The sequence below is a fragment of the Pleurodeles waltl genome, chromosome 6 (assembly GCF_031143425.1).
Source record: "Pleurodeles waltl isolate 20211129_DDA chromosome 6, aPleWal1.hap1.20221129, whole genome shotgun sequence".
In the NCBI taxonomy this organism is placed as follows: domain Eukaryota; kingdom Metazoa; phylum Chordata; class Amphibia; order Caudata; family Salamandridae; genus Pleurodeles; species Pleurodeles waltl.
Genome location: NC_090445.1, coordinates 1,611,015,409 through 1,611,032,763, shown reverse-complemented (window position 1 = coordinate 1,611,032,763; position 17,355 = coordinate 1,611,015,409). Strand labels below are relative to the sequence as shown.

The 17,355-nt window shown below is 48.1% G+C and overlaps 1 protein-coding gene across 2 annotated transcripts in view; it reads right to left on the bottom strand.

Moving 5' to 3' along the window:
* Positions 1-17,355, bottom strand: part of LOC138301234 (collagen alpha-1(II) chain-like) — a 1,268,735-nt gene that overhangs the window by 228,126 nt on the left and 1,023,254 nt on the right. For both annotated transcript variants that reach the window (XM_069241494.1, XM_069241495.1), the window contains one exon: positions 13,785-13,838. In XM_069241494.1, coding sequence (XP_069097595.1) covers positions 13,785-13,838 — 54 coding nt within the window. The remainder of the gene's footprint in view (positions 1-13,784; positions 13,839-17,355) is intronic.

Below are 17,355 nucleotides of genomic sequence, written 5' to 3'. Positions count from 1 at the left end.
TCAGGGGGGCTCAAAAATCCTCGAGCCAGACCTGGGTTGACTTTGTAGACTACTCAGTGAAAACACTATATGGTTGGATTCAAGGCAGTGGTGTAAGTAATTATGATGGGCTGTACAATTTATTTGTGAAAGAACCCCTATTGAGTAATTGTTTCAATGATAAACTGCATCAGCATCTGGTAGACCTAGGACCAATTTCTCCCCAAGAATTGGGAAAGAAGGCGGACCATTGGGTCAAGACAAGGGTGTCCAAGACTTCAACAGGGGGTGACCAAAAGAAAGGGGTCACAAAGACTCCCCAGGGGAAGGGTGATGAGACAACCAAAACTAAAAATAGTAAAGAGTCTTCTACAGGCCCCCAAAAACCTGCACAGGAGGGTGGGCCCAGAGCCTCTTCACAAAACAATGGGTACAAGGGTAAAAACTTTGATCCCAAAAAGGCCTGGTGTCATAGCTGTAAACAGCATGGACACCAAACTGGAGACAAGGCCTGTCCCAAGAAAGGTTCCACTCCAAACTCCCATCCAGGTAACACTGGTATGGCTAGTCTCCAAGTGGGATCAACAGTGTGCCCAGAGCAAATCAGGGTCCACACTGAAGCTACTCTAGTTTCTGAGGGTGGGGTGGATTTAGCCACACTAGCTGTCTGGCCGCCTAACATGCAAAAATACAGACAGCAACTCTTAATTAATGGGACTAGAATAGAGGGCCTGAGGGATACAGGTGCCAGTGTCACCATGGTGACAGAGAAACTGTTTTCCCCTGGCCAATACCTGACTGGAAAAACTTACACAGTCACCAACGCTGACAATCAGAGAAAAGTACATCCCATGGCAATGGTTACTTTAGAATGGGGAGGGGTCAATGGCCTGAAACAGGTGGTGGTCTCCTCAAATATCCCAGTGGACTGTCTGCTTGGAAATGACCTGGAGTCCTCAGCATGGGCTGAGGTAGAACTAAAAACCCATGCAGCAATGCTGGGTATCCCTGAACTGGTGTGTGTGAAAACAAGAGCACAGTGCAAGGCACAGGGTGAACAAGTAGAGCTGGAGTCTGGAAGAATGGCCCAGCCTACCAAGAGGAAAGGAAAGTCAGTTGGGAAACCAACTGCAACACAGCAAAAGAAAGGGAACCTCTCTTCTCAGGAAGAAGTTCTGCCCTCTGAGGGAACTGAGCCTTTGGAGCTTGAACCTTATCAGGTTGAGCTCTTAGGCCCAGGGGGACCCTCAAGGGAGGAGCTGTGTAAGGGACAAGAAACCTGTCCCTCTCTTGAAGGCCTTAGGCAGCAAGCTGCTGAAGAGTCCAAGGGCAAGAAAAATGGAACACATAGGGTCTATTGGGAAGATGGACTCCTGTACACTGAGGCCAGAGACCCCAAACCTGGTGCCACTAGGAGAGTGGTAGTGCCTCAGCTGTTCAGAGAGTTCATCCTAACATTGGCCCATGACATTCCCCTTGCTGGACATTTGGGACAAACCAAGACGTGGGAGAGGCTAGTCAACCACTTCTACTGGCCCAATATGTCCAACATGGTTAAGGAGTTTTGCCTCTCCTGCCCCACCTGTCAAGCCAGTGGTAAGACAGGTGGGCACCCAAAGGCCCCCCTCATTCCACTTCCAGTGGTGGGGGTCCCCTTTGAAAGAGTGGGTGTGGACATAGTTGGTCCACTGGAACCTCCCACAGCCTCAGGAAATATGTATATCCTGGTAGTAGTGGATCATGCTACCAGGTATCCTGAAGCTATTCCCCTTAGGTCGACTACTGCCCCTGCAGTAGCCAAGGCCCTCATTGGTATCTTTACCAGAGTGGGTTTCCCTAAGGAGGTGGTGTCTGACAGAGGTACCAACTTCATGTCAGCATACCTGAAACACATGTGGAATGAGTGTGGAGTGACTTACAAATTCACTACACCATACCATCCACAAACTAATGGCTTGGTTGAGAGATTCAACAAGACATTAAAAGGCATGATCATGGGGCTCCCAGAAAAACTCAAAAGGAGATGGGATGTCCTCTTGCCATGTCTGCTTTTCGCTTACAGAGAGGTGCCACAGAAGGGAGTAGGATTCTCACCCTTTGAACTTCTGTTTGGTCATCCTGTAAGGGGACCACTTGCTCTTGTTAAAGAAGGCTGGGAGAGACCTCTTCATGAGCCTAAACAAGACATAGTGGACTATGTACTTGGCCTTCGCTCTAGAATGGCAGAGTACATGGAAAAGGCCACCAAAAACCTTGAGGCCAGCCAACAGCTCCAGAAGTTTTGGTATGACCAAAAGGCTGCACTGGTTGAGTTCCAACCAGGGCAGAAAGTCTGGGTTCTGGAGCCTGTGGCTCCCAGGGCACTTCAGGACAAATGGAGTGGCCCTTACCCAGTGCTAGAAAGGAAGAGTCAGGTCACCTACCTGGTGGACCTGGGCACAAGCAGGAGCCCCAAGAGGGTGATCCATGTGAACCGCCTTAAGCTCTTCCATGACAGGGCTGATGTGAATCTATTGATGGTAACAGATGAGGATCAGGAGGCAGAGAGTGAACCTCTCCCTGATCTTCTGTCATCAGACCCAAAAGATGGCACAGTAGATGGAGTGATCTACTCAGACACCCTCTCTGGCCAACAGCAAGCTGATTGTAGGAGAGTCCTACAACAGTTTCCTGAACTCTTCTCCTTAACCCCTGGTCAGACACACCTGTGTACCCATGATGTGGACACAGGAGACAGCATGCCTGTCAAGAACAAAATCTTTAGACAGTCTGACCATGTTAAGGAAAGCATCAAGGTGGAAGTCCACAAGATGCTAGAATTGGGAGTAATTGAGCGCTCTGACAGCCCCTGGGCTAGCCCAGTGGTCTTAGTCCCCAAACCTCACACCAAAGATGGAAAGAAAGAGATGAGGTTTTGTGTGGACTACAGAGGGCTCAATTCTGTCACCAAGACAGATGCTCATCCAATTCCAAGAGCTGATGAGCTCATAGATAAATTAGGTGCTGCCAAATTCTTAAGTACCTTTGACTTGACAGCAGGGTACTGGCAAATAAAAATGGCACCTGGAGCAAAAGAGAAAACAGCATTCTCCACACCTGATGGGCATTATCAGTTTACTGTTATGCCCTTTGGTTTAAAGAATGCCCCTGCCACCTTCCAAAGGTTGGTGAATCAAGTCCTTGCTGGCTTGGAGTCCTTTAGCACAGCTTATCTTGATGATATTGCTGTCTTTAGCTCCACCTGGCAGGATCACCTGGTCCACCTGAAGAAGGTTTTGAAGGCTCTGCAATCTGCAGGCCTCTCTATCAAGGCATCCAAATGCCAGATAGGGCAGGGAACTGTGGTTTACTTGGGCCACCTTGTAGGTGGAGGCCAAGTTCAGCCACTCCAACCCAAGATCCAGACTATTCTGGACTGGGTAGCTCCAAAAACCCAGACTCAAGTCAGGGCATTCCTTGGCTTGACTGGGTATTACAGGAGGTTTGTGAAGGGATATGGATCCATTGTGACAGCCCTCACTGAACTCACCTCCAAGAAAATGCCCAAGAAAGTGAACTGGACTGTGGAATGCCAACAGGCCTTTGACACCCTGAAACAAGCAATGTGCTCAGCCCCAGTTCTAAAAGCTCCAGATTATTCTAAGCAGTTCATTGTGCAGACTGATGCCTCTGAACATGGGATAGGGGCAGTTTTGTCCCAAACAAATGATGATGGCCTTGACCAGCCTGTTGCTTTCATTAGCAGGAGGTTACTCCCCAGGGAGCAGCGTTGGAGTGCCATTGAGAGGGAGGCCTTTGCTGTGGTTTGGTCCCTGAAGAAGCTGAGACCATACCTCTTTGGGACTCACTTCCTAGTTCAAACTGACCACAGACCTCTCAAATGGCTGATGCAAATGAAAGGTGAAAATCCTAAACTGTTGAGGTGGTCCATCTCCCTACAGGGAATGGACTTTATAGTGGAACACAGACCTGGGACTGCCCATGCCAATGCAGATGGCCTTTCCAGGTTCTTCCACTTAGAAAATGAAGACTCTCTTGGGAAAGGTTAGTCTCATCCTCTTTCGTTTGGGGGGGGGTTGTGTAAGGAAATGCCTCCTTGGCATGGTTGCCCCCTGACTTTTTGCCTTTGCTGATGCTATGTTTACAATTGAAAGTGTGCTGAGGCCTGCTAACCAGGCCCCAGCACCAGTGTTCTTTCCCTAACCTGTACTTTTGTGTCCACAATTGGCAGACCCTGGCATCCAGATAAGTCCCTTGTAACTGGTACTTCTAGTACCAAGGGCCCTGATGCCAAGGAAGGTCTCTAAGGGCTGCAGCATGTCTTATGCCACCCTGGAGACCTCTCACTCAGCACAGACACACTGCTTGCCAGCTTGTGTGTGCTAGTGAGGACAAAACGAGTAAGTCGACATGGCACTCCCCTCAGGGTGCCATGCCAGCCTCTCACTGCCTATGCAGTATAGGTAAGACACCCCTCTAGCAGGCCTTACAGCCCTAAGGCAGGGTGCACTATACCATAGGTGAGGGTACCAGTGCATGAGCATGGTACCCCTACAGTGTCTAAACAAAACCTTAGACATTGTAAGTGCAGGGTAGCCATAAGAGTATATGGTCTGGGAGTCTGTCAAACAAGAACTCCACAGCACCATAATGGCTACACTGAAAACTGGGAAGTTTGGTATCAAACTTCTCAGCACAATAAATGCACACTGATGCCAGTGTACATTTTATTGTAAAATACACCACAGAGGGCACCTTAGAGGTGCCCCCTGAAACTTAACCGACTGTCTGTGTAGGCTGACTAGTTCCAGCAGCCTGCCACACTAGAGACATGTTGCTGGCCCCATGGGGAGAGTGCCTTTGTCACTCTGAGGCCAGTAACAAAGCCTGCACTGGGTGGAGATGCTAACACCTCCCCCAGGCAGGAGCTGTGACACCTGGCGGTGAGCCTCAAAGGCTCACCCCTTTGTCACAGCCCAGCAGGGCACTCCAGCTTAGTGGAGTTGCCCGCCCCCTCCGGCCACGGCCCCCACTTTTGGCGGCAAGGCTGGAGGGAACAAAGAAAGCAACAAGGAGGAGTCACTGGCCAGTCAGGACAGCCCCTAAGGTGTCCTGAGCTGAGGTGACTCTGACTTTTAGAAATCCTCCATCTTGCAGATCCAACACCTCAGGAGGGACCCCAGGACTACTCTGATACTGTGAGTACCAAAACCTGTCCCCCCTGAGCCCCCACAGCGCCGCCTGCAGAGGGAATCCCGAGGCTTCCCCTGACCGCGACTCTTTGAATCCTAAGTCCCGACGCCTGGGAGAGACCCTGCACCCGCAGCCCCCAGGACCTGAAGGACCGGACTTTCACTGGAGAAGTGACCCCCAGGAGTCCCTCTCCCTTGCCCAAGTGGAGGTTTCCCCGAGGAACTCCCCCCTTGCCTGCCTGCAGCGCTGAAGAGATCCCGAGATCTCTCATAGACTAACATTGCGAACCCGACGCTTGTTTCTACACTGCACCCGGCCGCCCCCGCGCCGCTGAGGGTGAAATTTCTGTGTGGGCTTGTGTCCCCCCCGGTGCCCTACAAAACCCCCCTGGTCTGCCCTCCGAAGACGCGGGTACTTACCTGCAAGCAGACCGGAACCGGGGCACCCCCTTCTCTCCATTCTAGCCTATGTGTTTTGGGCACCACTTTGAACTCTGCACCTGACCGGCCCTGAGCTGCTGGTGTGGTGACTTTGGGGTTGCTCTGAACCTCCAACGGTGGGCTACCTTGGACCAAGAACTGAACCCTGTAAGTGTCTTACTTACCTGGTAAAACTAACAAAAACTTACCTCCCCCAGGAACTGTGAAAATTGCACTGTGTCCACTTTTAAAACAGCTATTTGTCAATAACTTGTAAAGTATACATGCAATTTTTATGATTTAAAGTTCCTAAAGTACTTACCTGCAATACCTTTCAAATGAGATATTACATGTAGAATTGGAACCTGTGGTTCTTAAAATAAACTAAGAAAAGATATTTTTCTATAACAAAACCTATTGGCTGGATTTGTCTCTGAGTGTGTGTACCTCATTTATTGTCTATGTGTATGTACAACAAATGCTTAACACTACTCCTTGGATAAGCCTACTGCTCGACCACACTACCACAAAATAGAGCATTAGTATTATCTCTTTTTACCACTATTTTACCTCTAAGGGGAACCCTTGGACTCTGTGCATGCTATTCCTTACTTTGAAATAGCACATACAGAGCCAACTTCCTACACTACCTTAGGTAAAAATTTTGGATGAGTTCTCATTACCACTTTCGCAGAATGAAAAACCGTGTAGGGTTCCTGAGCGCAAAGGGCCTGGATTTCGCTGACCCTACGCGCTGAAGTGATTGCCACCAGAAAAACAGCTTTCCATGTGAGATGCTGCAGCGATGCCTTATGTATCGGCTCGAATGGCGACAGCATCAGACGTGATAAGACAACGTTCAGTTCCCATGGAGGAGAAGGCTTTCTAATGGGAGGAAAAACCTTCTTTAAACCTTCTAGGAAATCCTTAATAATCGGAATCCGAAAAAAGGAAGTTTGTGAAGGACTCTTTCTGTATGCCGTTATCGCCGCCAAGTGAACTTTTATTGACGACAGTTGTAAGCCCGATTTTGCCAAACTTAACAAGTATGGCAGGATAGATTGTTCCCGACAGGAAACCGGGTCAATGTTGTTGTGTAAACACCAAATGCAGAATCTCTTCCACTTGCTTGCATAGGCTGATCGTGTGGAAGGGCGCTTTGCTTCCTTCAGAATTTCCATACAGTCCTGAGGTAGGTTCAAGTGTCCATATTGCACTAGCTCAGGAGCCATGCTGCCAAACTCAACGATGAGGGGTTGGGATGAGATATCTGCCCTCTGAACTTCGTGAGAAGGTCCGGACGATATGGTAGCCTGATGTGTGGTTTGAGTGACCGGTGAAGAAGGTCTGGGAACCACCACTGGCGTGGCCACTCCGGAGCAATTAGGATCATTTTGGTTTGAACATTGGACAGCTTCTGGAGGACCGCCGGAATCAGGGGAAGCGGTGGAAAGGCGTAAAGAAATGCTCCTGACCAGCTTATCCACAGGGCATTCCCCAGTGTCCCTGGATGGTAATATCTGGAGGCGAAGTTTTGGCATTTTTTGTTTTCTGGGGTTGCGAATAGGTCTGTAGAGGGGGTACCCCAGAGTGCGAAAATGGAATGAACGACGTCGTCGTGTAGTACCCATTCGTGGTTCTCGTCCATTACCCGACTGAGGGCATCCGCTTGAACATTCTGGATGCCGGGCAGGTGAGTTGCCACTAGTGACAGGTTCCTGGCTAGAAGCCAATGCCAGATTGTCTGAGCCTCTCTGGATAAAATTCTGGACCTGGTGCCTCCTTGTTTGTTCACGTAGTACATAGTGGCCACGTTGTCTGTCTGGAGAAGGAGAGTTTCCGTTCTCAGAGAGGGAAGGAAGGCTTTGAGCGCAAGGTGGACTGCGCGAAGTTCCAGCAGGTTGATATGATAGAGACTCTCTCTCTGTGACCACTCGCCTTGGACTCGAAGATGTTCCATGTGCGCCCCCCATCCGATCAGTGACGCATCTGTTACAATGGTTTGAGATGGGGGCCGTTGTTGGAACGGAATCCCCACCAAGAGATTGCTGGGTAAACACCACCACTTGAGGGATTGTAGGGTGTGAGGAGAAAGAAGGACTTTGTTCTCCCAATCGTCCCTCAGTTGACACCACTGATCCTCCAGGTTTTCCTGCAATGGTCTCATATGGAGGCGAGCATTGGGAACCAGATGGATACAAGACGCCATCGAGCCCAGTAGAGAAGCTATTATTCTTGCAGTGGCTTGAGGTCTTTCCTGCAGTTGTTTGCACTTCTGGAGAATCGATAACCGTCGTTCCTCCGAAGGAAACACCTTTCCTAGCCTGGTATCTACAATGGCCCCTAAGTAATGCAACCTCTGAACAGGTGTTGCTGTAGATTTCAGGAGATTGACTTGAAGACCAAGTTTTTGGAGCAGTTGTAGAGTCCATTCGAAATGTTGCTGTGTCTCGAGACAACTGGAGGCCTTTATGAGCCAATCGTCTAGATAGGGGTAGACGAATATTCGCTGTTTCCTCAGGTGGGCGGCTACTACCGCCATGCATTTGGAAAAAGTTCTCGGCGCTGATTTTAGGCCGAAAGGTAGAACTGCAAATTGGTAATGGCGTTTTCCGACGGTGAACCTTAGGAATTTTCGATGTTTCTTGGTTACTGGGATATGAAAGTAAGCGTCGCAAAGATCTATCGCACATAGCCAGTCGCCCTGACGTAGATGTGGATAAATTTGGTGTAAGGCTAACATCCTGAATTTTTCTTTGCGAATCCATTTGTTTGCTGTCCTCAGATCTAAGATGGGACGAAACTCTTGTTTGTCTTTTTTTCGGTACAAGGAAATATCTTGAATAAATCCCCTTCCCTTGTTGGCTGATGGGAACGGGTTCTATGGCTCTTTTTTGCAATAGGATATTGACCTCTAACTGTAGAGCTTCGAGATGGCGGTTGGCTGTTTTGGGTGGAACAGATGGTGGAGAACTGGTGAATCTGAGAGCGTAACCATGTCTCACAATATTCAATACCCAGGCGTCTGTTGTGATGCGTAGCCACTCGTCCAAATGATTTGAGATACTTCCCCCTACCGGAGTGGATAACGGAGGAGGGGGAAGCAAAGATTCAGGGCTTAGACGTGGGAGCCTGTCGAGTTGTCTGAGTTTGAGGTGTTGAACGACCCCTTGTCGACCTTCGCTGAGTAGAGAAACCCCTTTGATACTGCTGTTGTTGCTGCTGCTGGGGGCGCGAAGACATCCAGTGTGGCGACTGATGCCGGTGGGTGAAAAGTCGTCGTTGATATGGCCGGAAAACCTTTCTTTGTTCTTTCGGTCTTTCCATGCCTACCGCTTTCAAGGTATCTAGTTCAGCTTTCATTCTAGCCATCTCGTCATCGGCATGAGAACCGAACAAGGTGGAGCCCGAGAAAGGCAGGTTTTGTATTCTCTGCTGCGCTTCAGGTTTGAGTGATGTAAGTCTCAACCATGCATGCCTTCTGAGCGCTATCCCGTGTGCATAATTGTGTGCGGATAGCACCGAAGAGTCAGCTGCAGCACTTATAATTTGGTTAGACACCATGGCTCCCTCACCCACGACCTCCAGGAAATCTTCCCTTTTATCCTTAGGAAGATGTTCCGCAAACTGCATTAAAGAGTCCCAGAGGGCACGATCGTACCGCCCTAATAACGCAGTAGCGCTGGCTGCCTTCATCGTGACGGCTGCAGTAGAGCATACTTTTCGTCCTGCAGCATCTATCTTTCTGCTCTCTTTATCTGGAGGTGAAGAAGAAGATGGTGAGGTTGAATGCAGTTTCTTTGCCGCTACTATGACCACCGAATCAGGAACTGGGTCCGACCTCAAGAATAGAGGATCTTGTTCTGGTGGACGATATTTTTTAATAAGTCTGGAAGGAGCAGACTTTGTTGCGGCCGGTGCAAGGAAAATATCCATTGCTGGTTCAAGGAGACCTGGAACCAGTGGAAGCAAAGGTCTGGAAGATGTCCTGTGATGCAAGGTCTCGAAGATCACTGACGTCGATGGGGCAGGTACCGCCAGCGGGATGTTCAGCTTGGTTGCCCCTCGTACTAAGACCTCCTGGAACGTATTCACATCATCTATGGGGGACACTCTCGGGGACGGTGAGTCCGATAGGGTTGGAGAGTAGTCCCGTGTAGACGAAGAAGAACGCCTGTGATGTGAATGCTGAGATCTCTGTGGGTCATGACGGTGCCGAGAGGAAGAAGAGCGTCTAGAGGAATGTCCCGAACGTCTTACAGACCGCGTTGGAGTCCTCAAAACAGACTCTGAAGGCGGAGCCGGAAGAGGCGCCGTAGGTGTTACCGGCGTCTGTGGCAATGGTGATTGTCGAGGAGAGAGTTGTGGAGACGCTGGAAGGAGGATGAGTGAAGCCGAGGATTCTGAGGTTGTATAAACCCTCCTAGGTCTTTTTGATTGTCTCGATGTCGACACACTCCTCGACGTCGAAGTACGGTGACGGCGAGTGCCCTTCGCCGTCGATTCTTCTCGCCGTTGAGAATCTCTCGACGACGACCCTCGACGTCGCCGTGATGACGGTGAACGTCTACGACGTCGAGCACCCCTCGACGTTGATCGATCTCGCCGTTTCGACGGCGAACCGGATTCAGATCTCCTCGACGTGGAACGTCCTCGCCGTGTAGACGGTGACCCAGATCTCGACGGCGAAAGTCCACGCCGTCTCGACGGCGAAATCGTCGTCGACGGCGAGCGATGTCTCTTTCTCGCCGGCGAACCACTCCTCGACGGCGAGCATGTTGGCGCCGTTCCTTGCCTCGACGTCGACGCCCTCGACGTCGTCGGAGACCTGTGCCGTTTTTGAGCCGGTCTGGTCGGAGTTATAGAGGAACCAGTGTGAGCCCTGGTAGAAGACTGACCTTCTCCTCGCTCTGTGGTAGAATGACCACTTTTCCTCCTGTCCTCTTTCGCCTGGAGTCGGATCTTCTCCCTGTCATGAAGGGTCCTTCTGGAGAAGGTTTTGCAGATGTCACACGACTCCGGTTTGTGGCTGGATGGAAGGCAAATTATGCAGACCCGATGTGGATCTGTTTTGGCCTTTTTTCTGCCACAAGAAGGACATTTGTCAAACAGTGAAGGCATTTCTGAAGTAGAAAAACCTCAAAATTCTGTCAGAATCTAACAGAAAAAAGCAGAAAATTATCACTCAATGTTAAAAACGTCGAGTGAAAATGAAATTCAAAAGATTTTAAATGAATTTCTGTCACAAAAGGATTTTGTGAGAAAGAGCTCAATGCTTCAGGGTCCTGTCAGAAAGGAGCCGGAAAAAAGAACTGAGGCAACTGCCTTTTGCTGTGCATGATGGGAAACAGGAAGACTTTACTTTCTTAAAGGCACAGCTCTATTTTCATTCTGTATAATGGCAGCCTATGGGCTACACTGCCCTACATTGTTTTATTCTCATGAGAGGTGTAAATAAAATATGAGAATGTATTTATTTATGTATTTATAGAATAAATAGAGTTTTAAACGTGAAATTTACACTACAACTGTTTTTTCTTCTAACAATTTGGCCTGTGTAGCTGTTCACATAGGCTGCACACGGTTATTCTTAAGTGTTTTTCACAGACCTTTTTTGTCAAGGAGCAGATGATTGCACTTAAGAATATACTACACAACAGTGCTCCGGGGTCCCCGCAGGCGCGTGGAACTATTCCGTGCTTATGACTATACATGGAAATCCCCTACGAGAGAACTGACACTGTTGCACATGAGTAGGTGCTATATGGTGTGACATCACTGATCATTACTTCCAGTACCAATATGAAGCCAGTGTCCCCTACCAGCATCATAAAGCTTTGAAGTTCCTGGATCCAGTTTGACACCAATGAGTATTCAACAGGTGAGTAATCTTCAGGTAGCAGAATCCATCAGAAAATCTAGTTCACCAGGCATCAGTTTATGAAGTTTGGCCACCAACTTTATTCACAGATGGTCAAGAACAGGACTTTGACGATGTAATCATCAAAGTATCTGTGAGGGCATCATTAAGAGGAAGCAAAGCTCAAAAGTAGCTAGCCCAGCCTTTAAGCTCTCTGTTAGGACGTTTGGTCTCAGTGGTTGGTAGCTATTATTCTAGTGGCTTAGCTGTGCACTGGACTACCACTGCAAACCAAGCACCCTATTCCACTGGAGGCCCAATTAGTGAGTCTCAGGTGAGGTGTCAAACCCACTGGTATTCTGTAAATCAATGAATAAGGCACCATCAGTATAGTAAGGGGGGACGAAGTTACTTCAATAACCATCATCTTGGGGTGTCCCCTGCTCTGGCACAGGATCAGAGTTAGAACCAAAAAGATAATGGAGTATCTAATGCAGGGCTCACTTTAGTGCTGTGCAACCGGTGATGCAGCACAGGGCACCAAGCTCGGGAAGTGCTGTGTTTAGAAATATTTAATGGGTTTGAACGTAAGTACCCGCAGCAGAGTTCCTTTTATGTCCAGCAGTTCAACAGAATTCTAGTGATTAACGTGCCTGCTGGAGAGAGATCTCGTTTTGTCTACTGGCAGTTTGGCTCATCAAAGTAGCACAGAAGTTCTTATGGCTGCAGAAAAGAGCATGAACCATGCAGATCACAGAACTGTATTTTATGTGGAAAGCTTAGTGGGTTACTGCTTTTGTCATAGAAATCCTTTTGTTACTTGCAGTTAACAAGTTATAATCCTAATATAGCACAGTAAGGTATTACCTGTCGTCATGCAAAATGCATTGTGTAAGTTATAAAGGTATAGGTTTTGCCCAGGTCTTTCATAAGCCTAATGTTGCTAAAAAGGTTTGTGTGGGTTTTGAAATAATTAATTATTAGTAAAGCGAACCCCAACCACAGATTACATTTTTAATCTTGAGTTTGTGCTTCTCTAGACCAAGCACTCTTAAAACATAATGCCTACCAGTATGGATGACATTTGATGTCTACACCTCATAGTCCTCATTGTCTTATGTCACTTTACCTGTACACTGATTTGCACACATATGATTCATTGTTTCTGTGTAATGTGTGTTATGTGATGTGCGCTGTCACCCTACACTAGTATTAGTAGCGTTTTCAAACAAAAGAAATATATGAGAGAGGATATGGAGACATGTGGGTCGCTGCTGGAGAGTGGTAGTGAAGAATCCGTTCAGGAGGAGGTCAAAGAGGGGATGAGGGGTTAGAGAGGCAACAAAGATTTTTTCACTCCAGGTGCTACCAGTGCTAAAGCCAGCCCTGCTTGCAGAGAAACAGGGTTAAAGTCAGGTTGCATGATGACCAGTTGCACATTTGTAATAATTTTGTATAGTGACATCACTAGAGCTTGAGCTGTAATTGGTTCAGGGGCTGACATTGGCATTGGTCCTCTTCGGGCACCAGTAGCGTCTCTACCAGCACCAATGCAGCCAGGTCCACTGTGGGTAATGGGCCCCAAAGGGACACAGGGCACCAGAGATGGATATGCTAGAGGTTACCAGACTATTGTACCCTTCCGTTCCATGCTACCTGATGTTGTGCCAGATGGCGATGGAAGCACAGTGAACATCTGTAGCACTGTCGTCTCCTTAAAGGCAACGATCTGCTGCATGGTTGATAACAGCCAGGGAAATAGAGGATGAGTCAAGACCAGGTGAGGAATTGGTCCCAGGACTGGAGACCTCAAAGGGGTTGCAACTGACATTGTGTCCTGAGTCCAGACACCCAAGACACCTTGCATTGGTCTGTGACCAACATCTGCTTCCTACAGTCGTGGAATGGCATGAAACCTGTTGTTTTTGATATGGCCACTGGAAAGACACTGGAAAAACTGACAAACTTGGGAGCAAAGCTTTGGATCTCCCTCGGAAGATGAGGAAATAAATGAACTGATGTTAGCACGCAGGGGTGGCACTGCTCTGCGTCTGTGCTTTGCCAACTGCTGTGCGGTGAGGAGTCATTGCGGAACAGTCCAGGAGCACTGCTAAGAAGAAACTGTTTCATATCCAGTCTAGTGACTTAGAAGTATTCTCTGTGGTTAGAAGTATCCATGAGAACATTGGTATTAAAGACAGTTTCTGTGCTTGGGGAGAGAAACATAACTCAGTGACCAGTCTGAGGAATAAATTGTCAATAAAAGATGTGTTAAATGCAGATACAAAGCAATGGGTGAATCAGCAGTGATGCTGCAGTCCCGGCCAACTTACCTTCTCTCCTTTATGCCCATGATCTCCTCTCTGCCCTCTTAATCCAGGAATACCCTGCATACAGAAATTGAACCAACTGTTAGGGAAGTGGCACATCAACATATATACACATTTTGAAATAGAACAGATAGGTTAGAACTCAAGGGAGATGGGAATTACTGTGATGGCCAAAGGAACTATAAACCTTGAGACAAAAGATGCAATGGAAGTAAAGATGGACAAGTTACATTATTTCGGGTAGATACTCTATCTAACCACAGATTCCTCACCTTTAGAATATTCCTCAAATGCCAGACTGCACTTGGACGTTTTCCATAGCAGTGTTCCTGCTCACCACTAGGTGGTGCCATGCAGCTCTATGTTGGCTTTGTTCTGCCCCAGAAGTGATGGAGCTGAGCTGTGCTCTGGTGTCAGTTGACTCTTTCTGCACCCTCTGACATAGAGCACAAAACAACTGGAGGCACCAATGCCGACATTTCTAATTTGGGACCTTTTTGAAAGGAACATAGAGACCATTCCACTGAACAGGCAGATGGGAGAGCAGTGAGGAATCTGCGATTAGATAGAATATCCATCAGAAAGAGCGCAAATAAAGGTAAGTAACTTGTTCTACTAATAAATATTTCTAACCACAGATCAATCAACTTTAGAATAGAAACTAAAGAAACACCCCCAAGGTTGAGGGTCTCTCAAGTGGCTCAGACCACAAAGCCCTGCAGGACCGAACACGCTAAATACCTTTCTCATTGGACCTGGATGTTAGACAGCATTGCTTCATCAATGTGTGCACTAATGCCCATATTGTAGCCTAGCAGATATCAAGGACAGGCACTCTTGTTGCTAGCGCACTGGTAGTGACCTAACCTTGGCTCTGGTGGAATAGGCTCTCAGTCATTCTGGAGACTGTTTTTAGGCCAGTATGTACAAGAGTTTAATGCAGAGGCTTATCAACCTTGATGAACAAGTTACTCACCTTCAGTAACACTATTTCTGGAATCTTCAATATTTGCCAGGCATCAGATTAGATCTGGAAGCTTTTCAGTAGTACCTTTGTGCCGGTAGGTGGTGCTGTGTGGTTCTGCACTGACAACATTCTGCTCCAGAAATGACATGCGGGGCCTATAAAGGTACCACTCCCAAGATCTGACATCAGCTGCTTTAGAGACTGTCCTTGCCCCCCAGATAAAGAGCCCAAAAAGCAAATTTGTGTGCCCAGTGTGCAGATTTCTAGACAATAATGGCTAGAGATCAACCACAGAATGGGGAAGGCAGGAGGGTCGGTGAGGAACCTGCAGCTAGAGTGTCTACCACAATAAGTGTCACTAAAGGTAAATAACTTGTTCTTCTGACACAGACTTCTAGCTGCAGATTCCTACCTTCAGAATAGATACCAAAACAGTACCTACATGAAGGTGGGTCTATGGATGGACTCAAATCAGAAAGTCCTGCATGACCGAGTGGGCAAAATGACCTCCTCAGTGAACCTGACTATCCAGAGAATAGTGTTTCATGAACGTATGGAGGGTCACCCACATTGCCGGCTGGCAAATTTCCAGGATATGGACTCCATGTGCTAGAGCACTGGTAGCAGCTTTGGCCCTGATAGAATGCACGCACAATGCTTCTGGAGGCTGCTTTTTAGCCAGTAAGTAGCAGGTCTTAATGCAGAGCATGATCCAGTGGGAGATGGTTCTCTTCTGCACAGCCTTGCCTTATTTCACTCCCAAGAACCCCACAAAGAGCTGAAAGTTCACTGGGTGTTCTTTCGTATGATCGATGTAGAAGCTTGGCACTCTCTTGAGGTCCAAGCGATGGAGTCCTCCTCCTCCTTACAGGGGTGAGGTGGAGCATAGATGCCTGCAGTGTGATGTTTTGACCAACGTGGAACAGCGTCATAGCCTTAGGCAAAAAGGATGACTGTCTGTAAAACCAGTTTGTCTGGGAAGAAGTTGGTGTATGGTGGGTAGACACAAAGAGCTTGAAGCTCACTCACTCATAAGCTGTGATGGTGACTAGGAACACTATTGTGATGATGAGGAACTGCAAGGAACAGCTGTGAAGCAGCTCAAATGGAGTGCACATCTGAAATGGGCGGACTAAGTAAAGGTCCCACTGTGGCATGACAAAGGAAAAGGGAGGAAAGAAATGTGAATCTTACAAAAAGATTTACAAACAGGACTGAACCAGCAACTTTAAAAAGGCAGAACAAGGAGAAAGGTAGCCTTCTCCTTGTGCCTATAGCAAAGCTACACTGGGCTATGGACAAAATAAACAACAAAAACATCAGATAACTTCACCTGAAGGGGGATCTGCTGAGGACCACACCAAGCCTCAAATGTGTCCCAACAACAGATCTATACAGTTTTCATTGAGAGATGTCTGGATACGAAGATGGCATCAATTACCTCCAGAGGAAGGTTGAAGGTGTTCAGCTGTCGCAGCTCAATCTCCAAGCATGGAGGTGAAAATAGTTGCAGAACTTTGCCATATTGCTGTGTCAGCAGGACCTCCTGGAGGGACAGCCTAATCAGAGGACAGATGCTCAAGGACAGAAGTTCTGGATTCCATACTCTCTGTGCCCAGTCCAAGGCCACTAGGATGACTTGGGCCTAATCGGTTCTGATTTTCTTGAACCCTCAGGGCATGATCGGTATTGGTGGAAAGGCCTACAGGAGTTGCATGTTCCACTCATGGCAGAACTCTTCCCTGAGAGAGAGGGGCACCTTGGAAACTCCAATGCACAGTCGTGCTGGCATTGTGTGTTCTTGATGGTGGTGAGCAGATTAGGCCAAGGTTCTCCCCATTCTAAGAAGAGACCTAGGGTTACCTCTGGATGCATCTGCCACTCGTGATCTGCTAGGCGCGGAAGGCTGAGCTCATCCACCTGGCTTAAAATGAGTCTGTCAGGTGGTTCACCAACAGGAAGATCCCTTGGTGGCTCAGCTGTTTCCAGAGGTGTAAGGCCTCCTGGCACAGGGTGCGTGACCCTACCCCACCCCCCCTATCCCACCCCTTCATTTCAGTACCACAGGGCAGTGGTGTTGCTCATGAGCACCTGTACTAGCTTCCTTTTGAATGATGGAAGGAAGGCTTTCAATGACAAATGGATGACTTAAACTTGATATGGAGAAGGTTGATATGGAGTTTTCTGACTCTGTCGGAAACCAGAGGCCTCTGATCTCCATCTCTCTCATGTGGACGCCCAACCCAGAAGCGATACAGTAGACACCACTGTCACCTCAGGGTGGGGGAAGGGAGAGGGGCCTGACACTGGCCCAATAACTGTCCAGCAACCACCACTAAAGATATTTTGCAGTCTCTGACATCTGAACGTGGTTGGAGAGGTCCCTTTGATGTTGGCCTAATGAGACAGTTCCCACTGCAGAGCTTGTATATGCCACTGGGCAAGCTCGACCAGTAGGAAGCAGTGATTAGGATTATACCCTGAATGTCTTGGACTCTTTTATCCAGGGGAAAGGCATGAAATTGAAACATGTTCAGAATGGTTCCCATGAATTGGAGATTCTGAGAAGGAGTCAAGTGTGATTTTGGCACATTGACAGAGAACACC